The sequence below is a fragment of the Coffea arabica genome, chromosome 1e (genome assembly GCF_036785885.1).
Source record: "Coffea arabica cultivar ET-39 chromosome 1e, Coffea Arabica ET-39 HiFi, whole genome shotgun sequence".
Taxonomy (NCBI): domain Eukaryota; kingdom Viridiplantae; phylum Streptophyta; class Magnoliopsida; order Gentianales; family Rubiaceae; genus Coffea; species Coffea arabica.
In genome coordinates this window covers 34,861,152-34,873,785 of record NC_092311.1, presented here as the reverse complement: position 1 = coordinate 34,873,785, position 12,634 = coordinate 34,861,152, and the positions used below count along the sequence as shown (strand labels likewise).

At 35.5% G+C, this 12,634-nt stretch overlaps 3 protein-coding genes across 3 annotated transcripts; 1 reads left to right on the top strand and 2 right to left on the bottom strand.

The window, feature by feature from the left end:
• On the top strand, positions 1-2,883 carry LOC113693463 (protein FAR1-RELATED SEQUENCE 5-like). Its single transcript, XM_027211999.1, has 4 exons — positions 1-2,265; positions 2,352-2,417; positions 2,531-2,632; positions 2,758-2,883. The coding sequence occupies exons 1-4, from the start codon at positions 1-3 to the stop codon at positions 2,881-2,883; spliced, it is 2,559 nt and encodes an 852-aa protein (XP_027067800.1).
• A 397-nt stretch (positions 2,884-3,280) lies between these two features.
• On the bottom strand, positions 3,281-6,138 carry LOC113702240 (thioredoxin O1, mitochondrial-like; the record flags this gene model as incomplete). The annotated part of the gene is made up of 5 exons (XM_027223354.2): positions 3,281-3,660; positions 4,098-4,192; positions 5,462-5,506; positions 5,881-5,960; positions 6,102-6,138. Coding segments are annotated over 5 exons (288 nt in total), but the record flags the coding sequence as incomplete, so codon positions are not given.
• A 5,205-nt stretch (positions 6,139-11,343) lies between these two features.
• Positions 11,344-11,907, bottom strand: LOC140016779 (uncharacterized mitochondrial protein AtMg00310-like). Its single transcript, XM_072070595.1, has one exon. The coding sequence runs from the start codon at positions 11,905-11,907 to the stop codon at positions 11,344-11,346; it is 564 nt and encodes a 187-aa protein (XP_071926696.1).
• Between the last annotated feature and the right edge of the window lie 727 nt (positions 11,908-12,634).

Here is a 12,634-nt window from a genome sequence, read left to right as displayed (position 1 = left end):
ATGGATGCTAAGGCTTCTATGGAAACTGAGGTATCATTCTGTCGCAGGTTGGATTTTGACAAGATAGATCAAATTACCAATGATGAGGTTTCCACTCCACCAGTTTTAAATGTGATAAAGGATATAAATAAAATTCATACATTGATTCCTTTTGAACTAATTCCGAAGATGGGCATGGAATTTGAGAGTGAAGAAGATGCTTATAATTTTTACTTAGCATATGCAAAGGAAGTTGGTTTTGGAATCAAAAGAAGTAGCTTCCACAAAGATAGTAATGGTAAGCTCATGGATAGGGTATTTTGTTGTAGTGCTGAAGGAAAACGAGGAAAGGATAAAAGAGATCTCAATGTAAGAGCCCCTCGTCCTGAAACACGATTTAATTGTTCGGCGAAGATGAAGGTTAACAGTAGACAAACTGGTAAGTTTCGTATATGTCAGTTGATCATTGAGCATAATCACTATCTTTCAAGTCCCAACAAAAGTCATTTACACAGATCACATAGAAAGATAAATTCTATTCATGCAGCTGAAATTGATATGGCATACCGTGTGGGTATAGCACCAAAAGTTTCTCATGAACTTATGGCACTACAAGTAGGAGGACGGGAGAACTTAGGTTTCATTCCTGAGGATTACAAGAATTATTTATGTTCTAAACGAACAATACAAATGGAAGTTGGAGATACAGGAGGCGTACTTGAATATTTGCAAAAAATGCAATTAGAGGATCCTAATTTCTTCTATGCAATTCAAGTGGATCAAGATGCTTTGATTACAAATATTTTTTGGGCTGATGGATTAATGAGGGTAGATTATGCAAGTTTTGGAGATGTTGTTTGTTTTGACACGACGTACAGAAAGAATAATGAAGGCCGTCCATTTGCTTTATTTGTTGGAGTGAATAATCATAAACAGACTGCAATATTTGGGGCTGCTTTATTATATGATGAAACTACTTCAACTTTTGAGTGGTTGTTTGACACTTTTGCGAGAGCCATGTCAGGGAAAAAACCAAACACTATACTTACGGATCAGGACGCAGCAATGGCTAAAGGACTAATTTCTACATGGCCTGAAACACGTCACCGTCTTTGCATATGGCATATATTTCAAAATGCAGCTATTCATCTCAGTCATGTGTTCGAAAAGTTTAAACAATTTGCGAATGATTTCAGTAGATGTGTATATGATTTTGATGAAGAAGAAGACTTTATATATGAATGGAATTCTATGTTGAAGAAGTATGGTCTTGAGGACAATGATTGGTTAAAACGTATATTTGAAATTAGAGAAAAATGGGCATTGGTGTATGGAAGGGAAACATTTTGTGCAGATATGACAACAACTCAAAGGAGCGAAAGCATGAATAGTGTGATAAAAAGGTATGTAACCTACAAGAATAAATTTCATGAGTTTTTCAATCATTTTGAGAGGTTAGTTGATGATCGTAGATATAAAGAACTTCAAGCCAACTTTAGAGCATATATGAGTACTCCAGTACTACCATTTGATGTTGATGTTTTGAAACAAGCTGCAAGTGTGTATACTCCTGAAGTATTCAAATGGTTTGAAGTTGAGTGGGGTAAATCTCATGATTGTGGTATAATCACCTACAGTGAGGTTGGAACAGTGACAGAGTATAAGATCACTCCTAAAGGCAGAAAAAACTATCATATGGTTAGATTTGATGCAATAGGTGATCAGATTTCATGTAGTTGCAGGAAGTTTGAATTCTCTGGAATTTTATGCTCTCATTCTCTGAAAGTTCTTAATGTAAGAAACATCATGAAGATCCCTAGTCAATACATAATAAAAAGATGGACCAGCAAAGCAAAAGCAGGATATATTACAGACAATGATTCTTGCAATATCAATAATGATTTGGATCCGAAAGTGCTTTTTACGAAGCGTTATAGAGATTTGTGTAGACTATATACTCAATTGGTCACAAAAGCTGCACAAGCAGAAGAAACTTATAGAATTGCTAAAGAAGGCCTTTTGAAAATGTTGGATTTGGTTGATGCAAGGTTACATCAAGAGGGGTTGAGCAATGAGATGTCAAATGCAACAAAAGGTTCCAGCCCCACAAATAATACTACTAATGCAAGTGGTATCAATATCAAGGGCATCAAAAAAAAGACGAAAACTATTTCAGGCAAGAGACTGAGGAGTAGTCTAGAGAAGGCTACTAAGAGAAGAAGATCAACAAAAAAAAGTTTGCAAAATAGTGTAACTATGAAGTTATCAGCGTCATCACATGATGAGGTTTTATTACATTATAATTTTACTATCTTTGCAATTCAATATTTGTTTATATTATGATTCTAATCTTTGTTTTTTCTTTTCATTAGCCTGTAGGAGATATTATAAATATTGTATCTACAGGATGCAGTATACAACATCATGGACTACAAGAGGTAATAATTTGACATTATATGTTGACTAACAATTAAGTATTATACATGTTCCAAACAATATATTGTTCACTATCAAGCTATTTATAAATGTGCTTATTTATTTTTATTTTTAGGCAAATACAAATGAGGTGAGCATGATAGAATCTTTACAGTATCAACAAAATTATGGCCAACTATGCACTTTCAGTTCCATGAACATGACTGGCTTGCTTAAGGTAAATTATTATTGTTGTGATCATGAATAATTATTTCTTTAAGAAAAGATTATTTATCGTCTTTTTCTATTCATCCATTTATTTATTTGTTCATTTTTTTTTTTGTGATGCAAATCTACCCATAGGCTCAAGAATTACATGGTTTCGGAGGAGCAAAAATAAATCAGTTTGAATTGAATGACAACTCTTATACTATGGGACAAAAAGTTGGAGCTGATTGCAATGAAGAGGTGTGCAGAAGTCACAGATAGATTGAATGAGTGAACAAAAGAGGGATTGGTGCTGAACCCATTCAGTCTTTTTGGTGCATTAGAAATCCCGGCATGTGCAACATAGTTTGGCCATATGTACCTAGTCGAATATTCTGTGTGCAATATTCATTATGGTTATCCCTTCCTCTGTTTCGTATTACTTTGAGACAGCTTTGCTATCTGGATTTGGGAACTGATCTTTTGTGCTTGGATTGATGTTTTATCAGAGAGTTAGAGAAATAGGTTTTGCAAGACATAATAAGAGGTCTCCAACATTTGCTTCATGGTGCTTTAGATCTTTCCTCGCGGAAAATTAGTGCAGTTAGGGAACTCATTCCTCAAATTCATACATTACTTGTCTAGTAGCAAGTTAATTGCATTCCAAAAGAAACACATGTTTAGAAAAGGAAAACCATACAACATACAACATTTACAAATGTTGGCAAACCAACTTTCTGTCTTTTTCCCAAACTCCAGAATGTACAGGTCTATTTGCAAAAAGGTGAAGGTACACAGTTCACTAACTATTAAGTTGTCTGTCCACTAGCATTGAGGTCAACATCACCAACAGCTCATAGTAGTACTTCCTAAAAAATTATCCAACTTAAAATACAAACTCAAGACAACAAACTGGTTGTAGGATGATTTCCTTCAAACTAGTTTGTAGGATCAACAGGTCATGTTGATCCGAGAATGAAAACGAACACTTGGTGGCTTCTCAGGATAATCCTTGTCGCAAAATAACTTCAACTGATAAATGCGACCTTCATGGACAGACTGAAAAAGGAAAACGATAACATCCTTCAGCTAAATTAGTAAGATCAAAGATAGAATATAATAGAGAAATCAAACCAGATCTATAAAAAGTTAATTAAAATGAAAAGGAGTAGTCAGCTGATAGAACGTCCCAACTGAAAGAAAACACATTTCCTGCACATTCTGGCCAACAAATATTGTGTTTGAATCATATTTCCACAACTTTCAAAAATTTCAATTCCACATATACTGGATGGTCATGCTTAAACATAACAATGAAGGTTCCGAAGTAAAAAATATATATATAAAACAGTTCTTGCATATCAAACCACTGTAAAACCCTCAACGTTTCCCAGCATATAGTATTAAATTTGAAGAAAATAAATTCCAAACCAAAATCTAGTCAAAACCACTGTATATTCCGTGGTAAGATTACTTCCATATATGCAGACACTCACTTGTACAATTCTTCCATAGTCGCGTTCAACTGCTTAACATCAGCACCGACCATCTCGGATGCCTTTTTCCCGTTCTGAAAGAAGTGTATGGTGGGCTGCAACAAATGCCGTTGGCATCGAAATAGCAATCAATGAACTAGTTAAGATGTAAAGCAACTTAAAAACTCCTTGTAGACTGTTGCCCACAATTGGATTAAATACAAGAATAACTTGCACTTAGGGATTCTTGAGTCCATGTGTTTAAGAAAACATCGATATAGTTTAAACTATACAGAATAGTTTGCATGATAAACTAGTTGTAACATAAATTGGGTGTGTTGTTCATTCATGACTTTAAGACTCTATTATCAAACAAATAGAGAAAAGATGGTGAATTTATGCTTGGTGCCAGAGGAGAGGGCAAAAATACCAACATGAATATGGTACATCAAACATATGAGGCCATTGTGTCCAAGCCAACACGAATTCCAAGATTACATCAGTTTAGAATCATATATGGTCAGTTTCTAATTGAACAGCAAAACCAGCCAGTAAAGCCATCAGATTGTCATAAGAATCATTAGATGAGGAATCTCTAGTTCTCTGCATATAGGAGATTAACTGCCATCAACCTACATGAGGACGGGACAGGACCTACACTCGTCTAAATCATATGCATAAGGTCAGAAGAGTACAAGACTAAAACTACTCCAAAAGATCATGAAGTCATTTTCGTACGTTCTGATGCCGATGGGAGCTAAGTAAGACCACAAACTGACTTCAATTCATCATCCAAGCTCTGGTCTCTTGAAGTGAAAAAACAAAAACAAAAACAAAAAAAAAATCTCTGTTGATGCAAACCTTGGGTATTTGAGAAGGAACTTAATTAACTAAGCACATATTCTTAACAAAAACTTGACTAGGATTTTAACATATTAATGGGTATAAATCCTTTCCACATCCCCAATATATGGAACTTATTCCATTTAAAGAAAATTAAATTTTAACTGGAATCATGAGGCAACAAAGAAAAAAGCAGTATACAAATCCAAGCTCAGGAAGCTACTGCAGCATAATGGTACTCATTAGAACTGTTCACTTTTTACGCTCCTTTTCATTTTTTTGTTTTCTCCCTTGTAACCTTACAATAGCCCAGACATCTATTGAATTAATGGAGAGAAGTATCTATCCACAATACAAAACCATTTCAGGGAATAAAATTTTGGCTTGAAATTTAAGAAACTAAACCTCAATGAAAATCAGCTAACTGCCCATCTTTTCTTTGTAACTTTTTTCACAATGTGGTAAGAAACTTCCCTATACTTTCTATGTATCCATTTTCTTTGAAAAAAGCAAAATGAGAAGTTACTGATAAGAAGTAGTACCACAGAATGGATTCCTAATTTCATTAATGCTTCAGCAAGAGCGTCCTGCATGTAATAAGCCAAGGGAAGTAAGCTAAGTGTAAAACAAGAGAATTAACAAAAAGACTAAGAAAAGAGTTGCAAAGAAGCTATTTTGTTGCATAGAAATTGCACTTCAAGTTGCTACTATTGATGATAATCTATATCGGAAGAGATTATGAAAGGAGAATCACACCCAATAATCTATAAAGAGCCTTTGACCATGCATGATAGATTAAAAAATAGGGTAAGGCAAGTAGATCTTCTTATTTGAGATTCAAGTGAAATATGAAACACTTTGATCAAACATGATATGAGTGTCCTGTACGGTCCCAAAAATTTTTTTCAAAACTTCCCTTCCATTGTTAAAAGAAAAATTTCTGCCATGTAGTCTTTATTACCTTATCAATGTCAATTTTGTACGTGGTGACATGAGGATATTTCTCACTCAGCTGTCCAATAACAGGAGATATGAACTTACCTGTACAAGATAATGGTGAAAGAAAATTACAGATCAAACTACTATGAAAATGTGAAATAAATATTAATGCTGCAAATGAGAATAAAGCATTCAAAGCCAGAGTGCTACATATGTCTACAATTTCCAATACATAAATCTTACAAGGTCCACACCAGGCTGCTGTGAAGTAAACAATGACCCAAGAACAATTTAATCACGAGAGCATGACCCAAGACCGATAATTCACTATTAAATATTAGAAAAAACAATGATTTCAAATGCTGTTACCCCAGGCTACTATCTTCCATAGCAGGTCAGGGAGATCTACAAAATTGCACAATAACGAACAAAATGGCTATGAGCTTGGGTCCATTCAAGGCATCAAAAGAAAGATGATGTATACCCATATACATATACCATTCATCCATGTACACAAACACATATGCACCTACAGCTTAGCCAATCTAAATTCTTCATGGGCTCATCGTGTCAACCTTTACCAGACTGTAATCTTAAGGCCAAGCACCAATTAGAAGACAATAGCAACTTATACTGCAATTTTTTCAGCTCAAAATTTTAGTTTCAAATTAATTTTGAGGGCAGAACAATAACTTAAGTTTCAATTCGAAGTTAAGGTGTGGCTAAATTTACCACCACAGAAACCTGCTACCACAGCTCAAGAACAGAAACAATAAATAAATACCAGTAAAATCTTTGAAACCAAACACTGAATAATCAGAACGTAATCCCACAAAAAGCTATAAATTTGACTAAATTAACAAATTAAACTTTAAAAAAAAGAAGAAGATTAACCCGTTCTTCATCCAAAAACAGCATCATATTAAGAGTACCATCTTACACGATTAAAAGCAGTAAAAGTACAAGAAAATCAACTAACCTACCTTGGTTTGGCAAAAAATCAAAAGGAAAGTTAACTTGTGAGCTTGAGATTCAGAAACACTCGAAACCGAATGTCTCAAAATTCTGGGAAAAAGCACAGAAAGAGCGGAAGAGCTCGATCACAGATGGGGAGAAGACGAGAGAGAAAAGAGGGACGGAGACAGAGACTCGCAACAGGGTGTAGCGTGCTATTGGGTGCTATTGGGTGTATGGGAATTGGTATTAAAATCGGCAGTGAAGATGCCTTTGACGGTGAGGCAATCGGCAGTGAAGATGATGCCACGTGGAATGGCGGAGCTGGTGGAGGAATCAAAAGGACCTCATCGGAGGAAGAAGGAATGGGCAGTGAAGTGTGGACCTTATCGGAGTGGGGTGGAGAGTTTGAAGATGATGAAAGTATTGGTATATGAGTTAAACCGATCGGTTAATTTTGGTTTAAAGGTTTAAAGGGTTAAGAAAATTTGTATTAAATCAAATCAATTTGAATTATTAGAAAATTAAAATGTAAATAATAATAGGACACTTGGCGCAATATTAGAGGTGGCACTGAATTGGCATTGGATTCATGTCACCGAGGATCTTAAGTGAAAAGTTGGTGGCTACCACCAAAGCATTAAAAGTTGGATAGGATAGGGGGCAAGGGTTCAATTATCACATTAAAGTGACTTTGTTTAAAAAAAAAATTCAGGTAGGTAAGTAGTGCACCTGTCTGATTAGTGGTAGTTTAGTCCCCTCCGAATTATTCCTGGGCCTCCTTAGGTCCGCTCCCTCCCCCTAATATATGATAGATTAAATTATACAACAATTATCGTTTTTGAAAAAAAGTATAAATTTTCTTCTGAGGATTTATAATACTGCATGAATTTCTTAAATAATAATGATAATAATAATTAGAGACTATGTATAATGTATGCATAGCTACAACTTAATTAGACACTATAGAAATAGAACAACATATTTCCTTAAAAAAATATGTATATACACCTTCCAAATATAAATACATTATACATATACCTTATATTTTCCTTAAAAAGGTAATTATATAGAAAATTTAGTATTACTTGTTTTTTTAAAAAATATAATTAAATTTATTATAATATATGTATTACCTTTATAAAATATAATTAAATTTTTTTTAGCCTCAAATTTGAGTTCAAGCTCAAATTCACTCATTTAGTTTAATGAAACAAGATTGAATTCGAATTCGAGCTCGAATATCAATGCAAATTAACCAATCGAATTTGAGTAACATTTATAACTCATTTAATATTTGATCGAGTTCGAATCCTATTCGTGTATTATACAAATAGAGGCTGAACACCAAATATTCTACTTGATTTGCCTCATTATAAGAGTTATACAAACCATCATAGTATCCAAATCATGACCTTCAACTTGTTACTGCATGTGCATTTATATAATTTATGCTAAATACAACTATAACTTCGGGGTATAAAAAGAAAAAAGAAACCTAGTATTTCCTTCATCATTTCTTTTAAGAGAAATGTTAAAAGCGCTTTCTTATTTGCTTGTGGCAGTTCCCTCCCTTTGTTTTTACTCATATTAAAAAAAGGCCCCACTTTTCATTTTATTTTCAAATTTATACCATTGCTAAAATATAAGTTCAATGAAGGGAAGGATTTTTTGTGTTTTGATTAACATAGTCAAAAGCTTTGGAAAGGTAGCATAAATAAGTAAGGAGTTCAATTGACATTCCACTTCTTTTAATTGGATAGTTATCGTTAGGGGTGAGCAATTACGGTAATTACCGAATTACCGACCGAATTCGATTTGAATTTGGTAATTCGAATTCGGTAATTAGGTAATTCGGTCGGTAATTCGGTAATATCGAATTAATTAGAATCGAATTAGGGTCGAAAATGGTTTTATAGTTTTTGAATTCGGATTTACCGAATTCGAATTTATTTCGGTAAAACGATAAATTATTACCGTTTTCAATTTCGAAATTCCGAATTAAGTTAAATAGGAAATAATATCCTTATGTCCAGATGTTCCAATTTCAGACTTTTGCCCTAAATTAGCATTCGTTCCCATCAGGTAAAATCGTTCCCATTGGCTCAAATCCATTTGCCCAGACGGTGCAGTCTGTGCATAACCTATGGTGTCTCCACAATCCAAATGCATCTTGGTTAAGCGAGGATACTGCACCAGATTGCTCAACCCAAAGGGGTACTGTGCAGCTTTGACCATTCCCTGCAATCTCCTTCAACCTTGATTTGGATCTCCTCCAGGTTGGGACAATCCTCAAGACCAGCAGCAGTCAATGGGGTTAGAAGCTCACCCACGCCAATCCAGAGTGAAAGACATTGCAGTCTGTCCCATGAGTTGCTACAAAATCCATTGCCGCTGCTCATGAGTTGCTACAAAATCCATTGCTGCTGCTGTTAAATTGCAGAGCAGAGCAATTCAGATCGTAGGAGTGTCTGCATCTCTTCTTCTTGCTGCACATGATATCACTGTCATAATCTCCAAAGTAGTTAACAGATCCATCCGACTGGTTCGATGCCCCAAGAAGCAGTTTTCACGAATTCGATTAAATCGGTAAATTTTCGTTTACCGAATTCAATTCGGATTGAATTCGAATTCGATATTTCCTATTTCGAATGCGAATTATGTCGAATATTTCTAGAACCATTTATCGAAAATTACCGATTTCAACCTACCGAATTACCGACTTCAAATTCGATGCTCACCCCTAGTTATCGTCTTCTTCTAATTTTGAAGAGTAACAGAGTTCACGTACTCTGGCAAGACATTGCTCGGATCTATAGTTTGAAGCTGCTTCACTGGCACTGGCACTGGCACTTGTCCAGTTTAATTTCTTGGAATCCTCTGCAACTATAAAGGATAATCAGAGAACCATCTCTCACTCCTGGCCAGGCATTTTTTTTTTTGGCTTGTACTTGGATCTGTCTATGGTAGGCACACTTTGACTGTGCCTATTGTTGGAGCACAATGTGGACGAGACACGTGTGAGAAACAATAATTATGGCCACCTGCGCAAAATAGTGGTAGTGGAAGTTTTTTTTTTTTTTTTCGAAACGTTAAGTGATTTTATAGATAATAAACCTGTACAGATTCAAGTAAAGACTTGAAAAAACTTTACAATCAGTGTACCCTAACACTGAGGAATCCAAAATTCCTGGTCTTCTATGAATTCTAGCGCTTGCACGCTAATCCGGTGACTAATATGGTTACTATTCCTATTTACTAAACAAAATGAGCACATGCGAAACAAGGACTGAAGGCTGTAAATATCCTCCATCAGAGTGGCCATTCGCATATCCTGAGATTTCCTTTGCTGAATGAGATTGTACGTTAGCTTGTTCTGGATTTGCACTTCAATCCTTTCCATTTTTTGGACAGTAGCTTTACACATCAGTAGTTTGATGGCTGTTAATTCGTCCATGACTTGGTGACCAGAGCTTCTTTCCTGTAAAGTCCAGCCTCGTATCATGTTTTGATTGTCCCTGGAGACAGTGACGCCTATTCCAACTTGAGGCATGTCTTTACTCTTTTCTGTTGCAAACCTTAATCTCAGTATGCCTTCCATTTCCTCCTGATGCTGGGGGGATTCCATCTGTTCTCTTGTTTCTTCTGTACTCGTGCTTGAGGTCTTTGTCAATGCCTCTTCATATTCCAACCATTCCTCCTGAGCTGTCTGTATTGTTCTCATAGGGGGGTGCTGCTTGGCATTGAATTCCTTTTCATTCCTACTTTTCCAGATTTGCCAAAGGATGTTCGCTGTTAGGGAGATATGTTTGTTACCCTCACTTCTCGTGCTAGCTTCCATCATTGTAGCCCACCACCTGCTAAAACAACCATGCTGGTCTAGTATTCCTTCCCACTGAATAGGTGACATTTTCCACACTAGTTTGACTTGGTTGCAATTAAGCAAAGCATGCTCTATCGTCTCACCTTGCTCACCACAGATTCTGCATATTGGATCACCTTGTTTGGTTCTATCGTAGATGAGTTGTCTTACTGGTAACACCTGGTTTAGGCATTTCCACAAGAAAATCTTCACCTTATGCTTGATGTTCAGTTTCCAAAGATGCTTCCAACATTTCTTTCTATTCGAGCTCCAACTTGTACCAGTTACCTCCGTGGCTTCTTGCTCTCGTTCCATTTGGCCTTCAGATTGTATTCTATAAGCTGATCTCACTGTGTAATTCCCATTTGAACTATGGATCCAGTAGTTGCTGTCCTCTCTGTTGGTTAGGCTTATGGGGATGCTTAGAATGCACTCTGCCTCCTTGGAGCTAAAATTTCTGAATATCAGATTTTTGTTCCATCTATACTGGATGATCAGCTCCTCTACTTTAACCAGATTACACCCCTGTGGTTTCTGTGAGGTAACCTTTCCTTGATTGTTATCTGGCATCCAGCTATCTTCCCAAATATAGGTACTCTTTCCATTGCCTATCCTTCTCCTGGTTCCTAGCTCTATCAGTTGCCTTGCTCCCATCAGACCCTTCCAAATCTAGGATGCATTCCTAGCTACTTTGCACTTGAGAAGCGATTGTTTGGGATGGTATTTGTCCTTAAGTACTTTACTAACCAGCAGATTTGGTTGTGTGATTAGCCTCCAAACTTGCTTCCCCAATAGAGCTGTATTGAATGCCTCTAGATCTAGAAATCCCAATCCTCCATCCTTCCTGCCCAGTGACATTTTATTCCAAGATCTCCAATGCATCTTGTTCCTTCCATTTGCCTCTCCCCACCAATAGTTTGCCATCACAGCATTAATCTCTTTGCATATCTTCTTTGGCATCTTGAAGCATGACATCGTGTATGTTGGCATTGTCATTGCTACTGATTTGAGCATAACCTCTTTGCCTGCCGCACTTAACAACTTGTTTTTCCATTTCTTCAATCGCTGCTGGATGTTGTCTCTAATATAGCCAAAAAGTTGTTGTTTCGATCCTGTGACCACCATTGGGAGTCCCAAGTACTTGCCTTGGTTGACCTTCTGGATATTTCCAAGTGCTTGACAGACTTTCATCTTGGCTTCCTGCTCCAGATTCGTGCTGAAAATGACTTCCATAGTGGAAGTTGGACGCGCATGAATGAATGGGCAGGAGGAAACGGTTTGGACCAAAGCATAAGAAGAATAAAAAGTTGAAAGTAGTGTGTAGATTGTAATGGGACAAATACGAGGAAATCTATTACACTAGAAATTTATTAGTCCATGTTTTTCAAAAGATTTCTAATAATATGACATGTATTCTTGAATTATTTTACTCTTTAATCAATTCAATTAATGTAATTTAATAGTTATTAGTTTGTTTAGTTCAAATGTTTAAATTACTATATTTTAGTTAGAAAAGTATTTTGTTAAACTAACTTATCAAAAAGCCTCTCTAAGTAAATATTTTATTTTATCATTTCCTTTAGACATAAAAATCCTAGTTAAACTAACTTATCAATAACCTTTTCTAAGTAAAATTTAGTATATTTACTACTTTTAACGTTTCCCTTAGTTGCAAATGACAAATAGCATATATATACGTTAACATGTGTCATTTCTCAAGGATTTTGAATTATTATTTTTTATTAGTTTCAATTAATGTCATCTAATGATTATAGTTTGTTTAATTTACACGTTTAAATCCCTATATTTTAGGTAGGAAATATTTTTGTTAAATTAGCTTATCAAAAAACCTGTCTTTATTTTAACATTTCTTTTAGGCAGAAAAGGTTTGGTTTAACCAACTTATCAATAATTCTCTCCAAGTAAAATTTTTTACTTTAATGTTTTCCTTAGCTTTAGA

What these genes read in the sequence shown, in the direction of transcription:
- LOC113693463 (XM_027211999.1), top strand. Translation starts at nt 1, where the DNA reads ATGGATGCTAAGGCTTCTATGGAAACTGAGGTATCATTCTGTCGCAGG. An exon ending in CAGCGTCATCACATGATGAG is followed by an intron (nt 2,266 to 2,351) that starts GTTTTATTACAT and finishes TCTTTTCATTAG; the next exon opens with CCTGTAGGAGATATTATAAA. An exon ending in ACATGACTGGCTTGCTTAAG is followed by an intron (nt 2,633 to 2,757) that starts GTAAATTATTAT and finishes ATCTACCCATAG; the next exon opens with GCTCAAGAATTACATGGTTT.
- LOC140016779 (XM_072070595.1), bottom strand. Translation starts at nt 11,907, where the DNA reads ATGGAAGTCATTTTCAGCACGAATCTGGAGCAGGAAGCCAAGATGAAA.